Raw genomic sequence first — 24243 nt, 5'->3', positions numbered from 1 at the left:
TAACTTTAAGATGGTAACCCCAAACCGAACCTGTGTTCTAGTCCAAGAGCATTTTCGACCAAGGCTAAGTGAGTAATTTCAAAATGGGTGCTTTTGTCTGACCTAATCTTTTTGGGGAAACCATGTCGGGGAATTAGGTCATTCACAAGCCATTTAATTACTGATTTTGCATCCTCTTTTGAGGTTGGGGTTGCTTCCGGCCAACCACTGTGATTGTCAACACAAGTCAGCAAGTATCTTTTCCCTTTCACCGGATTGATTAAATCAATGAAGTCAAAAACTATACACGGTTCACCCTCACCTCCTCCATATTCCAAATTGATTTACTAAACTACTATCGATGTGCAAAATTGTTATTTTCAAGTTAAATTTACAAACTTACAACAATTTAGTTATAACTTCTTCCCCACAGGAATATTGTTAAAGCTATTTTGTTGTACGGAGTTTGAATCCAAATGTCTGAATCCACCCTCACCTCCTCCCCCTTCTGTTTCTGAAAAAGAGACTGTCAGTAATACTATCACTTTCAGAAACATCTAAGAAAAAGGTCAGCTAATAGTCAAGTACAGCAAGAGCAGGGGCGGAGGACATGTCATGTTTGAGGTCAATGAAAGTCATTTCAGTCTCTGTGGACCACTGGAGGGTGGTATTAGGGTAGGGGACCCTTAGCGAAATCAGAAATAACTCAAACTCAACTAAATCCTAAATTTTATGTACCTTATTCAATATGGTGAAAGCTTCAAAATATGCCTATATTTATATCGACACAAATACTAGAAAAACACTAACCTTATGGCGGATGCTTTTCGCAATAGTAATTTGACATTTCACCACGCCTGGTGGCCACAATAACAAATTAAGTCAAGCTCATGTTGTAGAAAGTCGAATGATGCGGACACGTTTGTTACTGAATACTTTCTATCAGACTTCTGTCATGGTGACTGTGTGTATGTAATAAGCAGATATATTTTTTGATATGCTTAAATGTAATGTGTCGTTTTAGCTCAGCTGTTGTGTAGCTGCTAGCTCCTCGTAGCCTACAGCCGGGGTGTCCAAAGTGCAGCCCATAGCTATGTGAAAATGTGGTTTTGGGTGTCATTGCAATGAGTGGCCGCTACGCCGTGTTTTATCATTGGACCTAAGTCTTTGGTTTTGTAGGCGGGGCAAAGAGCAAGGGAACAATGTGGGACAGCAATTGTGTCCATCTTATACTATGCTAGTTGTAGCAAAGATATGTCAACATGAGCAGCCACACCTTGAGTTCCAACATATATAAATATAAAGGAGTCAAAGGCCTCCTGGCATGAACATGAGGTGAGTCGGGTGGCGGTACACACGGAAGCATCTCAGTCAGCCAGGGTTTTCACTGATAGAGCAGTTGGAGATGTCAGCCATTTCTGGTGTTTCAGGCTGTGGTAGGAGCTTATGGAGGAGCTTTGGTAGTGGTGTCGCAGCTTGGTGGTTGAGCCGTCAGGTAACACCAGGAAGGTTCCTTCTGTGCGATATTGAATGTCAGGGTACAGTCTGTAAAGGAGGTCATTACCAATTAGGCAAGGTGTGTGCAGGTCAACCACGAAGGGGTGCTTCAGCGAGAGTCCAGCAATCTGAACCGGAAGAGGTTTGGTGACCGGTAACATTCTTGTGACCTCAGCGAAGCCTTCGACCTTCAAAAAGGAAGCACACAGTTTCTTTGGTACCTCTGCATTCAGAAATGAGTGGGTGGCACCAGTGTCAATCACAAACTGATAACATTGTCCGTTGACACTTATGTCCAGCAGGGGGCCTGTCTGTATTTCCTGCTGGGGCTTCTGCCTTGGGCGTCCTTTGCCATGCCTGTATGATGTTTTGGCTGCAATTGGGAGCCTGTCTCGTTCAGAGGAGTTAGGACATTCACGTTGCCAGTGACCCGGCTGGTCACAGATGAAACCGTTTTCACCCTGTCTTGGCCTTAAAGCACCGTGTCCACCACCCGAGTCCAACCGTCTGGTCACACGTCTGGTGTCCTCCACCTGCTGGGACTCAAAAGCAAGGTCACCCACTGCTGAATATACGCTAGCTGATCTTTGACCTTTTGGTTCTTTTAACTTTTCATCTTCAGCGATCTGTAATTTAAGTAGTTGTTTCCTTGTTACTCTACCACCATCCTGCTCTGTCCAATTTTGCATGTGATGAATAAGATGTCCCTGCCCTGTGTTGTTTTTGGCACCGTGTATATCAGGGTTAGCTTTGTTTAAAGTGTTTAGCCAAAGGTTCCCTCCCTGAGGTACAGGTGGGAAAGCAAGGTCAACAATGGCTTGCATGTCTGTGACGGCAAAATGTTTATTCTGAAAGTGGCCCCTAATAGCAGCTTTATGTGTCAACAATGTCTGGTATGCACGCGCGAGGTTGCCATCTGCCGGAGGAAAATGGTCAGACGTGCCGATGTCTTAGAGAGGGCGTGTGAGTACCTCCCTCTCTTGGCACCCGAGAAGGGAGTGGACCAGAGAGCTTAGTTTCTGTTTCCACCACCAGGGCTCCTCCTGTGACTGTCAACAATGAGTACAAAGACGCTTCCGGCTTTACGTCATAGGGCGGTGGCTTAGTCAAAGTCTGGGTGGGTCGTTTGAATAGTTTCGCAGAAGTGCGACAGCCCGTCCATTTTATCTTATTCTTCTCTAACTTTCTTTTCTTTATTTACAAACGTTAAAGTTCACGACTTTTCGAGTATTGTAAACTCCCTCTTAACCCTTATTTTTCAAACGTTCTCCTTTTTTTTTTTTTTTTTTTAAACTCTACCTGCCAATTTCATTGTTGACAACAGTACATTTATCACACTTCCCCCCCCCCCCCCACCGCCATCACATTCCGTGGCCATCTCGTCTATTTTTTCTCAAGCTTCACCTGTGCTCTTTATTGTATCATACAAAATGACTTGAACCCAGAACTCTTTTAGGGGAGACCAAACCCCCAGGGCGAGCCACACCCGACTATTTGCTTACTCGTCAGTGAAGCAGCCCGTCACGGTAATCTATCTTTATCGTATTATTCAAACGGACTCTAACCCAAGAATATAACATACAAAAGGACTTGAACCTCCAACTTTATTGTATTATTCAAACGGACTCTAACCCAAGAATATAACATACAAAAGGACTTTAACCTCCAACTTTATCGTATTATTCAAACGGACTCTAACCCAATAATATAACATACGAAAGGACTTGAACCTCCAACCCTTCTAGTCACAGGTGAAAGATTTAAGACGCAATGACATGAGTTGGCCACCATATGCAATGACGGACAAGGCAAAATGCAACCAATCTATCAAAATGTCCACTCTGTGTCTGGGGTACAAACAGTGTTTGACTTACATACTTCAAGACAGACTCCTAAAGCAGATTTTAGAAAAAGGCTCTGCTTACCTTGTTTTTGTTTGGCCACTAGTGAGTCTGTCCAGAAGAGTGTAAGAGGTGTCCAATTCTCAGCGTGTCGCCCGGACGAGTCCCCAAATTGTTGCGTTTTGGACCAGTTGTTCCTCCCAGGGAATTCAAGTCACAAATCGCTCTCAAGCTCTTTACGACACTTAAAGCTGAGATGAAATAATACCACCAGAGACAGAATAGGTATTTTTAAATGTATATTTTAAAAGCTTTTCCAATACACATTTTGAGACCAGTCTAACTATAGAACCTTCTATCCCGCACACCCAAAATGGTCTCCCTTCCCAACGCCAAAAAACTCTCTTCCCTTCCACCTCCCTAGCCATAACAAAAGCACAACGTCTCCCTAGCCATAATACATTCCAAAGAACTCAAGGTTAACACACAGAGTTTGCTTGCTGACAGAGCATCAAGAGAAGAAGTGGAAAAGACGAGCTGTTTTCAAATATGACAAAGAAATGGAAGAAGTACAACTTAAATTCGGATATATGTAAATATCTGCCTCCGACAGTACATATATATATATATATATATATATATATACATGTATGTATATATATATACATGTACAAACCCCGTTTCCATATGAGTTGGGAAATTGTGTTGGATGTAAATATAAACGGAATACAATGATTTGCAAATCCTTTTCAACCCATATTCAATTGAATGCACTACAAAGACAAGATATTTGATGTTCAAACTCATAAACTTTTTTTTTTTTGCAAATAATAATTAACTTAGAATTTCATGGCTGCAACACGTGCCAAAGTAGTTAGGAAAGGGCATGTTCACCACTGTGTTACATCACCTTTTCTTTTAACAACACTCAATAAACGATTGGGAACTGAAAAAACTTAATTGTGAAGCTTTGAAAGTGGAATTCTTTCCCATTCTTGTTTTATGTAGAACTTCAGTCGTTCAACAGTCCGGGGTCTCCGCTGTCGTATTTTACGCTTCATAATGCGCCACACATTTTCGATGGGAGACAGGTCTGAACTGCAGGCGGGCCAGGAAAGTACACGCACTCTTTTTTTACAAAGCCATGCTGTTGTAACACGTGCTGAATGTGGCTTGGCATTGTCTTGCTGAAATAAGCAGGGGCGTCCATGAAAAAGACGGCGCTTATGTGGCAGCGTATGTTGTTCCAAAACCTGTATGTACCTTTCAGCATTAATGGTGCCTTCACAGATGTGTAATTTACCCATGCCTTAGCCACTAATACACCCCCATACCATCACAGATGCTGGCTTTTGAACTTTGCGTCGATAACAGTCTGGATGGTTCGCTTCCCCTTTGGTCCGGATGTATATATATATATACATGTATATATATATATATATATATATATATATATATACACACGTATGTATATATATATATATATATATATACACACGTATGTATATATATTAGCCGCCGCTCCAATCAGCCGCCTCTATTGTCGAGGGCGGCTGATTGGAGCTGTGGCCGCAAGGTAGTTGGTGCTTGTCGTGGCGGTAATCCTAGAACCCGTTGGTGGACACCGGCGGTGAGGGATGCCGTCAAGCTGAAGAAGGAGTCCTATCGGGTTCTTTTGGCTCATAGGACTACCGAGGCAGCGGACAGGTACCGACAGGCCAAGCGGTGTGCGGCTTCAGCGGTCGCAGAGGCAAAAACTCGGACATGGGAGGAGTTCGGGGAAGCCATGGAAAACGACTTCCGGACGGCTTCGAAGCAATTCTGGACCACCATCCGCCGCCTCAGGAAGGGAAAGCAGTGCACTATCAACACCGTGTATGGCGAGGATGGTGTTCTGCTGACCTCGACTGCGGATGTTGTGGATCGGTGGAGGGAATACTTCGAAGACCTCCTCAATCCCACCAACACGTCTTCCTATGAGGAAGCAGTGCCTGGGGAGTCTGTGGTGGGCTCTCCTATTTCTGGGGCTGAGGTTGCTGAGGTAGTTAAAAAGCTCCTCGGTGGCAAGGCCCCGGGGGTAGATGAGATCCGCCCGGAGTTCCTTAAGGCTCTGGATGCTGTGGGGCTGTCTTGGTTGACAAGACTCTGCAGCATCGCGTGGACATCGGGGGCAGTACCTCTGGATTGGCAGACCGGGGTGGTGGTTCCTCTCTTTAAGAAGGGGAACCGGAGGGTGTGCTCTAACTATCGTGGGATCACACTCCTCAGCCTTCCCGGTAAGGTCTATTCAGGTGTACTGGAGAGGAGGCTACGCCGGATAGTCGAACCTCGGATTCAGGAGGAACAGTGTGGTTTTCGTCCTGGTCGTGGAACTGTGGACCAGCTCTATACTCTTGGCAGGGTCCTTGAGGGTGCATGGGAGTTTGCCCAACCAGTCTACATGTGTTTTGTGGACTTGGAGAAGGCATTCGACCGTGTCCCTCGGGAAGTCCTGTGGGGAGTGCTCAGGGAGTATGGGGTATCGGACTGTCTGATTGTGGCAGTCCGCTCCCTGTATGCTCAGTGCCAGAGCTTGGTCCGCATTGCTGGCAGTAAGTCGGACACGTTTCCAGTGAGGGTTGGACTCCGCCAAGGCTGCCCTTTGTCACCGATTCTGTTCATAACTTTTATGGACAGAATTTCTAGGCGCAGTCAAGGCGTTGAGGGGGTCTGGTTTGGTGGCTGCAGGATTAGGTCTCTGCTTTTTGCAGATGATGTGGTCCTGATGGCTTCATCTGGCCAGGATCTTCAGCTCTCACTGGATCGGTTCGCAGCCGAGTGTGAAGCGACTGGGATGAGAATCAGCACCTCCAAGTCCGAGTCCATGGTTCTCGCCCGGAAAAGGGTGGAGTGCCATCTCCGGGTTGGGGAGGAGATCTTGCCCCAAGTGGAGGAGTTTAAGTACCTCGGAGTCTTGTTCACGAGTGGGGGAAGAGTGGATCGTGAGATCGACAGGCGGATCAGTGCGGCGTCTTCAGTAATGCGGACGCTGTATCGATCCGTTGTGGTGAAGAAGGAGCTGAGCCGGAAGGCAAAGCTCTCAATTTGCCGGTCGATCTACGTTCCCATCCTCACCTATGGTCATGAGCTTTGGGTTATGACCGAAAGGACAAGATCACGGGTACAAGCGGCCGAAATGAGTTTCCTCCGCCGGGTGGCGGGGCTCTCCCTTAGAGATAGGGTGAGAAGCTCTGCCATCCGGGGGGAGCTCAAAGTAAAGCCGCTGCTCCTCCACATTGAGAGGAGCCAGATGAGGTGGTTCGGGCATCTGGTCAGGATGCCACCCGAACGCCTCCCTAGGGAGGTGTTTAGGGCACGTCCGACCGGTAGGAGGCCGCGGGGAAGACCCAGGACACGTTGGGAAGACTATGTCTCCCGGCTGGCCTGGGAACGCCTCGGGGTCCCACAGGAAGAGCTGGACAAAGTGGCTGGGGAGAGGGAAGTCTGGGCTTCCTTGCTTAGGCTGCTGCCCCCGCGACCCGACCTCGGATAAGCGGAAGAAGATGGATGGATGGATGGATGTATATATACAGTATTGTATGTATATATGTGTATATACATATATGTATATATATACATGTATATATACATGTATGTATATATGTGTATATGTATATATATATATGTGTGTATATATATATATATATACATACATATATATGTATATATAATCTCTCTCTATATATATACATGTATGTATATATGTATATATACATGTATGTATATATGTATATATACATGTATGTATATATATACATGTATGTTTGTATCTATGTATGTATGTGTGTGTATATATATATATATATATATATATATATATATATATATATATACACATGTATGTATATATATATACACATGTATGTGTATATATACATGTATGTATATATACATTTATGTGTATATATATACATGTATGTATATATACATGTATGTATGTACCGTATTTTTTGGACTATAAGTCGCTCCGGAGTATACGTCGCACCGGCCGAAAATGCACAATAAAGAAGGAAAAAAACATATATTCGTCTCACTGGAGTCTGTAAGTCTCATTTTTGGGGGAATAATAAATGCTAATCCAAGTTAATCATTCCATAATTAATCGTTAGAAAACTCTTTTGCGAATAAGTCACAGCTGAAATTTGTAACCATTATACAAATTTGTTTTGTTTAGTATCTGAAGTATCTGCATTTTTCCTTAAGGTACTGTAATGTTATGCTTAGGTAGGGAGGTTATTTATTCATAAAATAAACTGTCTCGGAACTTCAACTCTATCACCATACTGTTAACTAAATCTTTCAAACTGGCTCTAAACGAGGACTAAAATAAAGGAGAGGAAGACAATATCTGAGAGTAGTTTAAGAAAAAGACACCTTACATGTTGTCAAGTGGCAGCTCAATTAATAGGAACTGTAAACACCAGCATCTTTAGTACCGGTAAATATGAAACTTCAGGATGCAGGACTTAGTGGCAGAATTACCAAGAATAAGCCATGCCACGAACTGGCCAAAAGAAGAAAAAGACTGAGAAAGTCAAAAAAGACACAGAACACTGAAAACTGTAAGTTGGCGATGTGGACATTTTAAGTCCAGGATTTAGGTCCTGACTGCTGTTTGATAATTATGTAGTGCAGATGCCAGTTGACAACCTGTGAGGTGTTTTTGTCTTTTAACTACTCTCTCAGATACTTGTCTGCTTACAATATTAGTTAACAGTATTGCAAGCAACAGTGTTGTAAGCAATACATTTCCTCAGTCACTCTGTTAACATTCACTTCTGTCTGTTCCTCAGAGGCCTGGTCTTTGACACAATGCATGGCAACCTGCTTAAAGTGGATGCGTATGGGAACATCCTAGTTTGTGTACACGGGTTCAACTTCTTAAGAGGGTGAGTTTTTTCTTCTGAGGTATTGTTTTTCTGTCTCATTGTTTTTACACGTCTTTGTTCAATCCTACTATGCATCATATTACCAAAACAACACAGTGCAATATTTACTGCTGTGATCTATGTATGTACTGGATGTGGAAAATAAGTATTTGATCCCCTGCTGATTTTTTGTGTACCCTTACAAAGATGTGAACAATCCATAATTTTTATGGTGGCTTTTAACAAAGAAATTATGTAAAAAAAAAAAAAACATGAAATAAGGTTGGAAAATACAAACCCTGTTTCCATATGAGTTGGGAAATTGTGTTAGATGTAAATATAAACGGAATACAATGATTTGCAATCCTTTTCAACCCATATTCAGTTGAATATGTTACAAAGCCACCCGAACGCCTCCCTCGGGAGGTGTTTTGGGCACGACCGACCGGTAGGAGGCCACGGGGAAGACCCAGGACACGTTGGGAAGACTATGTCTCCAGGCTGGCCTGGGAACGCCTCGGGATCTCCCGGGAAGAGCTGGACGAAGTGGCTGGGGAGAGGGAAGTCTGAGCTTCCCTGCTTAGGCTGCTGCCCCCGCGACCCGACCTCGGATAAGCGGAAGAAGATGGATGGATGGATGGATGTTACAAAGACAACATATTTGATGTTCAAACTGATAAACATTTTTTTTTTGCAAATAATCATTAACTTTAGAATTTGATGCCAGCAACACGTGACAAAGAAGTTGGGAAAGGTGGCAATAAATACTGATAAAGTTGAGGAATGCTCATCAAACACTTATTTGGAACATTCCACAGGTGAACAGGCAAATTGGGAACAGGTGGGTGCCATGATTGGGTATAAAAGTAGATTCCATGAAATGCTCAGTCATTCACAAACAAGGATGGGGCGAGGGTCACCACTTTGTCAACAAATGCGTGAGCAAATTGTTAAACAGTTTTAAAAAAACTTTTCTCAACCAGCTATTGCAAGGAATTTAGGGATTTCACCATCTACGGTCCGTAATATCATCATAGGGTTCAGAGAATCTGGAGAAATCACTGCACGTAAGCAGCTAAGCCCGTGACCTTCGATCCCTCAGGCTGTACTGCATCAACAAGCGACATCAGTGTGTAAAGGATATCACCACATGGGCTCAGGAACACTTCAGAAACCCACTGTCAGTAACTACAGTTGGTCGCTACATCTGTAAGTGCAAGTTAAAACTCTCCTATGCAAGGCAAAAACCGTTTATCAACAACACCCAGAAACGCCGTCGGCTTCGCTGGGCCTGAGCTCATCTAAGATGGACTGACACAAAGTGGAAAAGTGTTCTGTGGTCTGACAAGTCCACATTTCAAATTGTTTTTGGAAACTGTGGACGTCGTGTCCTCCGGACCAAAAAGGAAAAGAACCATCCGGATTGTTTTAGGCGCAAAGTTGAAAAGCCGGCATCTGTGATGGTATGGGTGTGTATTAGTGCCCAAGACATGGGTAACTTACACATCTGTGAAAGCGCCATTAATGCTGAAAGGTACATACAGGTTTTGGAGCAACATATGTTGCCATCCAAGCAACGTTACCATGGACGCCCCTGCTTATTTCAGCAAGACAATGCCAAGCCACGTGTTACATCAACGTGGCTTCATAGTAAAAGAGTGCGGGTACTAGACTGGCCTGCCTGTAGTACAGACCTGTCTCCCATTGAAAATGTGTGGCGCGTTATGAAGCCTAAAATACCACAACGGAGACCCTGGACTGTTGAACAACTTAAGCTGTACATCAAGCAAGAATGGGAAAGAATTCCACCTGAGAAGCTTAAAAAATGTGTCTCCTCAGTTCCCAAACGTTTACTGAGTGTTGTTAAAAGGAAAGGCCATGTAACACAGTGGTGAACATGCCCTTTCCCAACTGCTTTGGCACGTGTTGCAGCCATAAAATTCTAAGTTAATTATTATTTGCAAAACAAAAAGTTTATGAGTTTGAACATCAAATATCTTGTCTTTGTAGTGCATTCAATTGAATATGGGTTGAAAAGGATTTGCAAATCATTGTATTCCGTTTATATTTACATCTAACACAATTTCCCAACTCATACGGAAACGGAGTTTGTACATTTGTATTTGATGGGGCGAAATAAGTATAGGATCCCTTATACAAAAGGTGAGTTGGTGTTATGGTGCGGTCGTCTGCAACCCAAGTTGCGAAGATAATATTTACAATATGTGTGTACGTGTGTGTGTGTGCGTGTGTGTGTGCTTTTGTTTATATTTATATTTATTAGGGGTGTGCATCTCTACCTTAAATGGCGATCCGATATGAATCTCGATACATGGGTTACCCTCCAATTCACTAACAATACATTTTAAAGCATTACAATTCGATGCGATACGATTTGATGCAGATAGAAGTTTGCATGGTGAAAAGAAAATTAAACGTATCATGTATCATGTCAGAACAATGTCATGTGTCTATTTTTTTAATAGACACATAAAAAACAGGCGGTTCTTGTACTAATTACCAGCAAATAATTGAACTATCAACTTCAAGGCATTCAAATCCATAAACTTAAAGAAAATAAAAGAAGATGTGTGAGTTAGAAAATACAAATTATGATTATAACTGTAAATCAATTTTCTTCTGTCGATTTTTAGTCTAGTTGTTTTTTTCTTTGTTCTACATCTTTAAATGTTAGCGTATCAAACTTGATCAAAAGACGTGATGTTCACAGACAAACTACTTAAAAGTACAACGAAATATGTTTTCAAAACAAGCTGTCTAAGAGCAGACATTCAGTAGACAGGGGCCCAGCTGAGAAGAAAGTCTCACAGCAGCACTGCTTGTACATTGAGGACATTAGTGATATGTGCTTTCATTTCTCCAAACATCCAAAAAGATGCTAGATTTGGCGCTAGTCGCTTTTGAGTCACTAAATCACTAAGAGGAGTTGGAAAGATACTAGATTTAGCGAGAAAGTCGCCAAGTTGAAAATACTGCGCTGAGGTGTGTATAAAAAATAAAGACGCAAAGCCCGTCTTATTTGCTTCTGATTGGTTTACACTGTGTGTTGCCTTCTGTGGTTGGCTAGATTTAGGCACATAAATTTATGGATTGGTCTGTGATTGTTTTTTTCGGTAAGTCAAACAGAATTACTGTCTGCCATGTTGCTCTGTTGTCGTATTACGCCATCACAGAAGTCTCGTAAGATTGGAGCGGCCATATTTTGTAACAGATCTGCAAGCAACTGATTCATTAATTTCTAACCGGACACTGACCGATCTATATTACATAGAGATCGATCCAGAGGCTCGCCAAACGATGTATTCATATCTCTAAAGTAAAAATCAGTTATTGGGATGTAGTGATACATTTTTACACCCCTAATATATATAATATATATATATATATATATATATATATATATATATATATATACCGTATTTTCCGCACTATAAGGCGCACCTAAAAACCACAAATTTTCTCAAAAGCTAACAGTGCGCCTTATAACCCGGTGCGCTTTATTACGATTCATTTTCATAAAGTTTCGATCTCGCAACTTCGGTAAACAGCCGCCATCTTTTTTCCCGGTAGAACAGGAAGTGCTTCTTCTTCTACGCAAGCAACCGCCAAGGTAAGCACCCGCCCCCATAGAACAGGAAGCGCTACCGCCCGCCCCCGGAAGAAAAAGAAGCGCGCGGATATTTCGTTTCATTTCCTTTGTGTGTCTACATCTGTAAAGACCAGACTACAAAATGGCTCCTACTAAACGACACGCTTATAACGCAGAATTTAAACTTAAGGCAATAAGTCATGCCGAAGAACACGGAAATAGAGCAGCAGCAAGAGAATATAACATAAATGAATCAATGGTGCGTAGGTGGAGGAAGCAAGAAGATGACCTGCGCCAGGTAAAGAAGACAAAACAGAGTTTCCGAGGGAACAAAGCACGATGGCAACAGTTGGAGGACGAACTCGAACAGTGGGTTGTTGAGCAGAGAGCAGCAAGCAGAAGTGTCAGCACCATCACTATTCGAATGAAGGCAACAACGCTAGCAAGCGAACTTCACCTGGATGATTTTAAAGGTGGTGCTTCTTGGTGTTTCCGGTTTATGAAAAGACGCAATCTCTCCATCCGCACACGGACCACTATTTCACAGCAACTGCCTAACGACTTTAAAGAAAAGCTGGCTACTTTCCGTGCATATTGTAAAAAGAAGATAGCGGAAAAAAAGATCCGGCCAGAGAACATTATCAACATGGACGAGGTTCCACTGACTTTTGATATTCCTGTGAACCGCACTGTTGATACAACGGGAGCACGTACGGTGAATATTCGCACCACAGGGAATGAGAAGTCGTCCTTCACTGTGGTTCTAGCTTGCCATGCTAATGGCCAGAAACTTCCTCCCATGGTGATATTCAAAAGGAAGACCTTGCCAAAAGAGACCTTTCCAGCCGGCGTCATCATAAAAGCTAACTCGAAGGGATGGATGGATGAAGAAAAGATGAGCGAGTGGTTAAGGGAAGTTTACGCGAAGAGGCCGGGTGGCTTTTTTCACGCTGCTCCGTCCATGTTGATATACGACTCTATGCGCGCCCACATCACAGATGGTGTCAAAAAACAAGTGAAGCACACAAATACAACACTCGCCGTCATTCCGGGTGGATTAACCAAAGAACTCCAACCGCTGGATATTGGTGTCAACAGGGCATTCAAATCACGAGTGCGAACGGCGTGGGAAAAATGGATGACCGAAGGCGAACACACCTTCACTAAAACGGGCAGACAGCGCCGGACGACATACGCCAACATCTGCCAGTGGATTGTAAATGCCTGGGCAGATATTTCGGTCACAACTGTGGTCCGAGCTTTCCGGAAGGCAGGATTCACAGAACTGCTGCACAACAACAGCGACACTGAATCCGATGACTTCGAAGAGACGTTTTGGAACCCACGCTTGCGCAACTTTTCAATTCGGACACCGAAGACGAAGAATTCGAAGGATTTACCGGTACGAATGAAGAATAACTTCAGAAAGTGAGCGCTATGTTTATTTTGTGTGTTGTGACATTAACGTTCGAGCAACATTACCGGTATGTTGCTATTGCTCTACACCATTTTGAATTTTACTATGTTTGTGATTGCACATTTGTACATTTTGGGACAGAGTTGTTAGAACGCTGGTTTTCAATATATTATTAAAGTTTGACTGAACTATCTGACTGTTTTTTTGACATTCACTTTAGCGCAGCGTTTTTTTGACATTCACTTTAGCGCAGCGTAGGCGCGGCTTATAGTCCGGGGCGGCTTATTGGTGGACAAAATTATGAAATATGTAATTCATAGAAGGTGCGGCTAATAATCCGGTGCGCCTTATAGTGCGGAAAATACGGTATATATATATATATCTTTGTGATGGCAATTACATCACGATATATGGGCTACAATGTGATATACTGTATATATATATGTATTTATTAATTTAAAAAAATATATATTTTTGGTTTCGGTTTTATGTTCTTGTTTTTTTTAATTCTTTTGGGGGGTAGGGGGTGTTCTTGTTTTTGTCTTGTACCCACAATTTCTCCCTCTTCTTTTTTTTTCTTCTTCTTACTGTCCTTGTAGGAGTTAGTATAACGAGCTTGGGGAGCAACGTTTGTGTGTGGGTTGGAGGAGTTGTAGGTAACATGAGTATAGGTGGGTTTGTGCTTGGTCTGGGCGATATTGCCTAAAAATAAAATCCCCAAATTTTTTTACAAAAAACTTGATTTATGATTTTTTCCGATTTTTTTTTCTGTACTTTTTAAAAAACCCATTGAATACAAATGACAGAGATCATTCAATACAGTTTTTTTTATTTGATGAAAAAGTGGTATATTAAAATTACACTCCATCTTACGCTTAGCAAAATTCTAATTTGAATAATGTTGTTCTTTTTAGACCAGATATAAATTGTATATTTAATGGAATAATTTTCAAAGAACTAAATTAACAATCTTGAATAAAATACTTCTATTCAAAAAAAAATAGAACACTGCACATTGCATGCAAATAAATAAATATCTCCAGCATTGAAATGAATAGTGAAAACTTAAAACTTCTGTCTTGAATAGAATACCTCTATAAATAAAATGGAGTATTCAATGTTGTATGCAAATAAATAATTAAGTAAAACTTTGAGAGTTCTATAGTTTCAGTAAGTCAAGTGGATAAACGCAGACTTTTTTTCATTCACCCATCTTAGTGGTGGAAAATTAATTTAAAAAAGTAATCAATTATAGGTTCTCGTTACTTTACCAACAAGTAATTGAATTACTAAAGGAATTACTCTTTCATTAATTGAATTAATTACTATGGAAAGTAATTACCGGTAATGCGTTATTAAAAAATATATATATCTGGCTTATGCAAGAGTATCATATTTTGGTAGAGTGTGCGTGAGTGTGTCTTTAAAAGGTAGTGCCCGTTGCCTCGTGACGTGTGATGTCAGTGCCCAGAGAGCAACAGCTCACTTGTTCAGTTCAGTTCAGTTCAGTTCAGTTCAGTTTATTTTGAACATGCATAAAATACAATTACAAGGTAATGCATCACATATTTCCAGTTGTTGTGTATATTAGCATAGCAGTAGAAGTTTGTCCTTTTTCGACAGTTCAAGCATCTCTGTTGAATGTTTTCACAAGATTGTGTTACTTTTGGTTAATAAAGAGATTGAATTCCATGGCTGTTGCACTTCTGGTCCACAAAAGGTATTGTTTGGTTTGCGAACTAAATGTTTTCACTTCAATCATTGATTTGTTCCCTCGTAGATAGTAATAGTGTGTGTGTGTGTGTGTGTGTGTGTGTGTGTGTGTGTGTGTGTGTGTGTGTGTGTGTGTGTGTGTGTGTGTGTGTGTGTGTGGTCTGCTGTGTGTGATGTTGCCTCTTTCTATTTGATGTCAAGTTCATTTTCATGTTCAGTTCTAGTTGTTGCTTTCATTAGTATAAGGATATTTCCTGCACTGAACTTGCTGTGCTTTTGACACTGACATTTTTACATAAAACCACATCAACATTAGCGTGCTATGTTACATCAGAACTCTGATCATCATACATACCTTGTGGAAATGATTCCACCACGATTCGCTGCTTTTTAGCGGAAGTTGCGGTCTTGTTCGCCTCGTAACTTAGTTGTACTTCCCGCACATGGCTGTTTTTTGTGCTGCTGCCTTTTTTAAACACTTTGCAGTGTGCAGCCATTTGTTCTACGACTGTTGCCGCAGAACCAAAGTACTGACAACACTTTTATTTTCTTTGAAACAAATGTCTCGCTTGCGTTAGCATTAGCCATGTTTTGAATCTCCGCTAAGGAAGTAAGGGGGTGGCAGAAGGCTACAGAAGCTCCTGGGGGAAAATAGTATGCCGGAACGATAAAAAATGGCAAAACTCAGTGCTATTACCTCACAAAGCAGTATTGGTAGCAAATCAAAGGCAACATCTTAAGGTATGAGTTCACATATGGACATAAGGCATCCAAATCCACAACACAATGTCAAAATAACTTAATTTGGTAACTTTAATTATGGTTACCTGTGGTAATGCCACCATAATATAACATTTGTATATAATCCTGGAACAAAATAACAGTGAAGCTCAATGTATTAATATCTAAATGGAAACTGGGGGTGGGATTAAATAATTTATCGTCTTCACACTCCCTTTCAGGCAAAACTGGATCATCATGCTTGCATACTGTACATTACCTTTTAGATGTTGTCTACCTTGTACTTTTTTGTGTCATTGCCTGAAATAAATGAATAAATGAAAAAAAAAATTAATGAAATGCTGATCAGACTAAAATGAATATTGAAATGTCAGACATAACGTTGGTATGCAGTTGTCTCACGGGGGCTGGAGAACAGGACTGTAAGTTAACCATTGTGTCAGTCCAGATCAAAGCAAAAAGCAGCATTAAAACAATCTTCACATATGCGCTCCTGGACCAAGGCAAGCACTGCAGTACTTTGCACAGATGACTTAATGCACAAGCTTCACCTGACTGGCAGACCAATATTTTGCTGAGAACAATGGGCCAAGAAAAGGTTGTGAGCAGTCATATTGTGTCAGAGCTGAAGGCTGCTGCACTGGAAGGGAATGACTTAATTGATCTGCCAATAACTTATACACAATAATCAATGCCATTACTCAAAGGTAACAGACCAACACCAAGAGATCTGGAAAAATAACCACACTTAAACCACCTCAAATTACCTTAGATTAAGGCAGGGGTTGAACTGTTAATAAGCATGAACATACCCAAAACTATGAAACCGCAAGAGGTGATTCGCAGTATGAATGACGGACCCTAAGCCATAAGGACTGTGCTGGACTGGACGGTGATTGGTCCACTGACAGGAAACCAAAGACGGACCATCAGTGGAGAGTCAGTAATGATAAATATGGTGTCCTTCATAAATCTGGACGAGTTGTGGCAGCAACCGTTTGGAAACAACATTCCCGAAACCGCAATTCTCGAATCAGCCAGGACTCTCCAGAGAGAACCATGGACCCCCGACCTCTGACTCATTTGGCCCACCTGTGAAATCAAACACCGAAATGAGTGCATATGAAAGATCCGACGGGAGGACCAGGAGAGACAGCGATAAAGCTGAGAATTACAAAAAGGGCGCCTGCCTCCAGTTTTAAACAAAGGCCCTGAGGGATAAACACTTTGACAAAAATGACAGGGAATGTCTGGAACCCGAGAGAGCCGCGAAGCCAAGAAAAGCATGCAAACCCGACCGCCAATTTTACTAATTTGGAAGTTGCAAAAAAAACACAAAAATAAATGGCTAGAGGAGTCTTTCAGTGAAATTAATGAGCGGGAAGATGAGACGTCTCATGCTAACTGAGCTTTGACATTAAAGTTTAAACTCATGGAGAACATAATTGCTCAGCTAGAGTATGACTTGGATGAGGAGCATCACATTGGAGACCAGCTGATGGACAGGCTACCAAGGTCAAAAGCAAGTGGACCTGATGAGAAATAAACTCCTGTCGGTGCGGGCTGGCAGGCAAAAATCCATAAGGGTGTCGCTGACTTACTGTACGTGTTACCGTTTCTGGATTTACCATTTGATATTTTTCTGGATAATTTAGTTTTTTGAACATTGGGGCACTGGGACTCTTGAGATGACTTCTGGTCAGTAGGATGACCCGAAGATAAGGACTTTTTTGTGACATTTTTCTCACCTTTTTGTAATTTTGCATAGGTCTCCTAATTTTTTGTTTGTAATATTTGTGGGTAACAATAATTAGGGGCTGGTGTGTAGGAGACAGGATAAGGGGCTTGAGGATCAATGTGTGTGTGTGGGGGTATGTCTGTGGGTTGGAAGAGTAGTAGGTCACATGGGTACAGGTAGGTTTGTGCACAAGTGGGCTCCGGCAGAATTTGGCATTTAAGGAGAGCACATACACCTGTGAGTGAAGATAGAGGAGAGGATATGTTTGGTTCAGGGCTGTACGCTTAGCTTTTTCACTAGTAGCACCGGTGCTACTAAATGAAAAGAATTTAGCACAGAAAATGTTGTATGGATAAAAACTCATATCATATATATTTTGGCACATAAACTAACCCATTAATAGAAATATCCGTTGACGTAACTAAATATCTCCACCATGCCTTGATTTTAAATGTTTGGGACTGATGGGGATCCCAAATACACAAAAACAGGTACCAATAAGTAAGAAAAGTAGGTTTTGTATAATAGGATTCCAACTTAAAAAATAGGTGTTTTGAGATAGTAAAAAAGAAAAATCCGTAAAAATAATATAAGAAAAGCCAAGTATAATCTCCAATCTTTAAAAAACATTTAGCTATGCTCAATTATTCAGCTAACAAAAACATAAAATAACTAAATGTGAAACAAAGTGCCCTGGTTTAAGAGGACATGTTTAAATGTCAGCAGCAACAATATAAAATGATTTACTTTTAACAATGGCGCTTTTAAAGGTAAACATTATTATAGGACATACTTACAAAGATTTTAGCTAGGAACACCAATCTGCCAACTGCATCATGATGATGTGTGACAGGCTGTGTTCTGAAAATTACTTTTAAAATGTAATTCATTATAGTTACTCGTTACTTTACCAAAAAAGTGATTGAAATACTAACGGAATTACTCATTAATTAATGTAATTAATTACTAGGTAAAGTAACTAATTTGTTACTTAAAAAATAAACTTAAAATATCTGGCATAATGCTGTTAAGATAAGTTTCATATAAGAGCTGTGTGTGCCTTTTAAAAGGCAGTGACGTGTGAAGTCAACGAGGCCATGCTCAGGCTCACAGGCATTTTAGTTTGAGCTGTTTTGTTAACTTAGCAGGCTTGCAGCAGCAGTTTGTCGGCTCTGGCCGCAGCTTTTTTTAATCTTTCACCAGTTTGTGTTGCCTCTGCTTAATAGATTTAATGTGCTTCCGTTGCTGTATGTTCTTGTCAACAAACGGAATATTATTTGTTTTGCAAGTTTGTCACTTTAATCATTGATTTGTTGTAAAATTTTCCCTCCAACCTGTGTAGTTACTAGCGCGCAGTGCAGTTTATGTCAAGTTTTAAGGTGGTGAAAAAAAGTTTTTTACGGACCATTTCTTCTAAATAAGACTTTGTTTCATCTGTGATGGGAAGGCTGAGTTACCTCCAAAGACATGCACCTCGGCATAGGTTGGGTTGGCAACACTAAATTGGCCCTCGTGTGTGAATGGGAGTGTGAATTTTGTCTGTGTATCTGTGTTGGCCCTGCGATGAGGTGGTGACTTGTCCAGGGTGTACGCTGCCTTCATACTGTACTTGCCAACTTCGGGACCTCCGAATTCGGGAGATGGGTGTGGGGGGGGGTGGTTAAGAGGGGAGGAGTATATTTACAGCTAGAATTCACCAAAAGTCAAGTATTTCATATATATATATATATATATATATATAAGAAATACTTGAAAAGTCAAGTATTTCATATATATACATATATATATATAAAAGAAATACCGTATTTTCCGCACTATAAGGCGCACCGGATTATTAGCCGCACCTTCTATGAATTACATATTTCATAATTTTGTCCACCAATAAGCCGCCCCGGACTATAAGCCGCGCCTACGCTGCGCTAAAGTGAATGTCAAAAAAACGCTGCGCTAAAGTGAATGTCAAAAAAACAGTCAGATAGTTCAGTCAAACTTTAATAATATATTGAAAACCAGCGTTCTAACAACTCTGTCCCAAAATGTACAAATGTGCAATCACAAACATAGTAAAATTCAAAATGGTGTAGAGCAATAGCAACATACCGGTAATGTTGCTCGAACGTTAATGTCACAACACACAACACACAAAATAAACATAGCGCTCACTTTCTGAAGTTATTCTTCATTCGTACCGGTAAATCCTTCGAATTCTTCGTCTTCGGTGTCCGAATTGAAAAGTTGCGCTAGCGTGGCTTCCAAAATGGCGGGCTCCGTCTCTTCGAAATCATCGGATTCAGTGTCGCTGTTGTTGTGCAGCAGTTCTGTGAATCCTGCCTTCCGGAAAGCTCGGACCACAGTTGTGACAGAAATATCTGCCCAGGCATTTACAATCCACTGGCAGATGTTGGCGTATGTTGTCCGGCGTTGTCTGCCCGTCTTAGTGAAGGTGTGTTCGCCTTCGGTCATCCATTTTTCCCACGCAGTTCGCAGTCGTGATTTGAATGCCCTGTTGACACCAATATCCAGCGGTTGGAGTTCTTTGGTTAATCCACCCGGAATGACGGCGAGTGTTGTAGTTGTGTGCTTCACTTGTTTTTTGACACCATCTGTGATGTGGGCGCGCATAGAGTCATATATCAACATGGACGGAGCAGCGTGAAAAAAGCCACCCGGCCGCTTCGCGTAAACTTCCCTTAACCACTCGCTCATCTTTTCTTCATCCATCCATCCCTTCGAGTTAGCTTTTATGATGACGCCGGCTGGAAAGGTCTCTTTTGGCAAGGTCTTCCTTTTGAATATGACCATGGGAGGAAGTTTCTGGCCATTAGCATGGCAAGCTAGAACCACAGTGAAGGACGACTTTTCATTCCCAGTGGTGCGAATATTCACCGTACGTGCTCCCGTTGTATCAACAGTGCGGTTCACAGGAATATCAAAAGTCAGTGGAACCTCGTCCATGTTGATAATGTTCTCTGGCCGGATCTTTTTTTCCGCTATCTTCTTTTTACAATATGCACGGAAAGTAGCCAGCTTTTCTTTAAAGTCGTTAGGCAGTTGCTGTGAAACAGTGGTCCGTGTGCGGATGGAGAGATTGCGTCTTTTCATAAACCGAAAACACCAAGAAGCACCACCTTTAAAATCATCCAGGTGAAGTTCGCTTGCTAGCGTTGTTGCCTTCATTCGAATAGTGATGGTGCTGACACTTCTGCTTGCTGCTCTCTGCTCAACAACCCACTGTTCGAGTTCGTCCTCCAACTGTTGCCATCGTGCTTTGTTCCCTCGGAAGCTCTGTTTTGTCTTCTTTACCTGGCGCAGGTCATCTTCTTGCTTCCTCCACCTACGCACCATTGATTCATTTATGTTATATTCTCTTGCTGCTGCTCTATTTCCATGTTCTTCGGCATGACTTATTGCCTTAAGTTTAAATTCTGCGTTATAAGCGTGTCGTTTAGTAGGAGCCATTTTGTAGTCTGGTCTTTACAGATGTAGACAAACAAAGGAAATGAAACGAAATATCCGCGCGCTTCTTTTTCTTCCGGGGGCGGGCGGTAGCGCTTCCTGTTCTATGGGGGCGGGTGCTTACCTTGGCGGTTGCTTGCGTAGAAGAAGAAGCACTTCCTGTTCTACCGGGAAAAAAGATGGCGGCTGTTTACCGAAGTTGCGAGATCGAAACTTTATGAAAATTAATCGTAATAAAGCGCACCGGGTTATAAGGCGCACTGTCATCTTTTGAGAAAAATTGTGGTTTTTAGGTGCGCCTTATAGTGCGGAAAATACGGTACTTGAATTTCAGTGTTCATTTATTTACACATATACACACACATAACACTCATCTACCCAGTGTTGTACTTGAAGTGCAATGCTTTGCAGACAGAAGCACAGCTTGCTGCTTACAAAAAAAAACCAACAACACTTACCTTTCACTATTTGAGTAGCCTTTGTTCTGCCATTTGCGGACTGGCGAACGATCTCTGAATCCGGGAACATATCCTTCACGGATTTGTTGAAGACATCCGCAAATGAGAACGGGATGTTGCTTCTAGCTATCAGCATAGCTATCTTTGTCTCGGCATAAGTTAGACCCTCGGGTCTACATTTAGCGAGGTGGCCCATAATACTGGGCTGTGACCGGTGCTGCGCTGCCGCCACCTTGTGCTTCGCTGACCGTTCATGAGTGAGTATATCCGTTCGGCCACCGTGTTCAATGGAGAAGTCTGTTCTACAAAATTTACAGGCAGCATACCCCTTCCCCTTCGAACTGTCCTGGATAAACTGAAATTCTTGTTTCCATTTGTTTTGGAACTTACAAGCGTATTTCTTCATCTTACTCGTCGTCGGCGTCGCCATGGCTGTATCTTCCTCGTTCTTCTGCTTCATCTCCTTGTTGTGTGCGCAGTTGTGCACTCTCTAAAAGCCGTAGATGTTATAACGTGATTGGGCAGGCACGCTGTTTATATCATGGGAAAGCGGACGTGAAAACAGGCTGTCGACTCGTCACTCAGGTCCGCATGGAGCTGGAGGGGGCGTGGACTCCAGCTCCGGCTGGAAATCGGGAGATTTTCGGGAGAATATTTGTCCCGGGAGGTTTTCGGGAGAGGCGCTGAAATTCGGGAGTCTCCCGGAAAATTCGGGAGGGTTGGCAAGTATGCCTGCCTTCCCCTCGAGTGAAGCTGGGATAGGGATCATTTCAGTGCACCATTGCAGTTATTGCCCGTGTTGTGACAAAAACATGGTTCATGTGGTCTCCCAGTGTGCACCATTGGTGTGCTAAAAATAGTTTCTGTTGTCTAGATTGCGTTTTAATGTTGCAGATGGGTTGTACAGATTATATGGATGTGCTGCATATTCTATTCTTTAAGATTCTTCAGGCCATTCACCCAACTCTCCCACCTTGGCTTCAAATCCTTGGGTAGCGGGTCATCCTAACTTATCCTACCTCTCTTGGAGTATTTGATTTGGGGACAGGAATTCTAAGGGATTGAGTATAAAAGCCATGGCTGATAATAGTCCATGTTGCGCAATTGGTATCTCATTGAGTGAAACTTTGAAGTAAAAGGCATCACTTTCAATATTCCAACTTATTACAAGTACTCTCTGATTTGGTCCAAATCCACATTCTTTGCTTCTGTTGCACATTTGTTGACATCAATAGACTCCAAAATGTTCTTGTCATTAGAGGTAAATTTGGGCAGGTGCAGTTTGCCTTTGGCAATTAGGGTTTTGAGGAGCAGTGTGTGTGTGTGTAGTGAGTGTAGGTGGGTCATTAGACTTATGAATTGTAGGTCACAGGGGCATATAGGTGTGTTCACTATAGTGGGGGGGGGGTGTTTTCAGGTATTTAAGGATAGCACATAAACCTGTGGAAAGAGGAAACAGGAAAGAGGACAGGAGGAAAAGATACGTTTGGGCGCCACACTTTTTGTTTACCGCTTTGCTTTGCTTGATTTGGATATATATTTAATTTGTTTATTACTCGTTAATCATCTTATTTTGCAAACCAATTAAATACACTTCAACCATCACTCAGGAGTCAAGCACGTCATTTAAGAGACAAACCCATTCTTGTCCCTCCAGCGACCACTGGGAAACGTGGCCGCTACAGGCACATTTATGAGCTCCCTTGCTTCTTCAACAGAGTTCACACTAATGAGGCCATCATCAACATAGAAATGTATTCTGATGAAACTTGCTGCTGTTGGATTTGCTTCATTTTAAACGGTTAAATGTTTAATTCCGAAGTTGGCAAAGCCTGGTGAGGATGCTGACCCAAACAAGTGCAATTTCATTCGGTATTCTTGAGGTTCCATGTCTGTCTCCTTTTTCATAACAAAAAACCTCAAATAGTCTCTCTATTCTTCTGCAAAATGAAATCTGTGGAACATTTCTTCCACATCGCACGTTACCGCTATATTGTTCTTTGGTAAAGGCGACACATCACTCCAGTGAGCCCATTAGTGAGGTCGGGTCCCGTCAGAGAATGATCAGAATCAAAATCAGCTTTATTAGCCAGGTATGTTTAACACACAAGGAATTTGACTTGGTAGATTGCACTCTCTTTGTTCAATGTAAACAATGAATATTAACAATGAACTAAAAATACAAACAAATGCTTAAATAACTAATATGTGCAAGGCTGATAAAATAATAATGCAATGTTGAATAGAGCAAAGAGCAAAAAAGATGATTGCGCGTGAGTTAGTACATCCACAGTGACAGATTAATTCCAGGGTTATTTCATTGCGTTCATCAGATTGATAGCCGGGAGGAAGAAACTGTTTTTATGATGTTTTTTTTGCCGTACAAGGATTTGTAATGTCTGCCTGAGGGGAGGAGTTTGAGCCGTTTGTGAGCAAGGTATGAGGGCTCTGCAGTGATGCGACCTGCCCATTTCCTGACCCTGAACTGGTATTATTCTTGGATGGGGGGAAAGGTCAACGCAGATGATCTTTTCTGAAGTCCGAATTGTCTGTTGCAGTCTGTGTCTGTCCAGTTTGGTTTGAGATCCAAACCAGACAGTGATGGAGGTGCACAGGACAGACTGAATGAAGCATGTGTCGAACATGATCAGCAGCTCCTGAGCCAGGTTGAACTTCTTGAGCTGACGTAGGAAGTGCATCTTCTGCTGTGCTGTTTTTCTGATTGTGTCTGTGTGGGAGGTCCATTTCAGGTACTGTGAGATTGTGGATCCCCGGAACCTGAAACAGTCCACAGTGAAAACTGTGCTGTTCAGAATGGTGGCGGGACAGGTGAGGGGAGCCGGTAGGGCAGAGTCTGACAATGTTTGTGAGCTGGGTGATGGTTGT

General features: G+C 42.0%; 1 protein-coding gene across 3 annotated transcripts in view; it reads left to right on the top strand.

The window, feature by feature from the left end:
* LOC133608458 (cytosolic purine 5'-nucleotidase-like) overlaps positions 1–24243 on the top strand; it is a 121449-nt gene that overhangs the window by 35202 nt on the left and 62004 nt on the right. Inside the window, exon 5 of one of the 3 annotated variants that reach the window (XM_061963701.1) lies at positions 8150–8245. The exons of 1 other annotated variant lie outside the window; for it this stretch is intronic. In XM_061963701.1, coding sequence (XP_061819685.1) covers positions 8150–8245 — 96 coding nt within the window. Of the gene's footprint in view, positions 1–8149; positions 8246–24243 lie in introns of those variants that run through there. One more of the 3 variants, XM_061963726.1, reaches the window with a different exon arrangement.

The sequence above is a fragment of the Nerophis lumbriciformis genome, linkage group LG02 (genome assembly GCF_033978685.3).
Source record: "Nerophis lumbriciformis linkage group LG02, RoL_Nlum_v2.1, whole genome shotgun sequence".
Lineage (NCBI taxonomy): Eukaryota > Metazoa > Chordata > Actinopteri > Syngnathiformes > Syngnathidae > Nerophis > Nerophis lumbriciformis.
The sequence above is the reverse complement of the archived record's forward strand: the minus strand, read 5'-3'. Positions and strand labels throughout refer to the sequence as shown.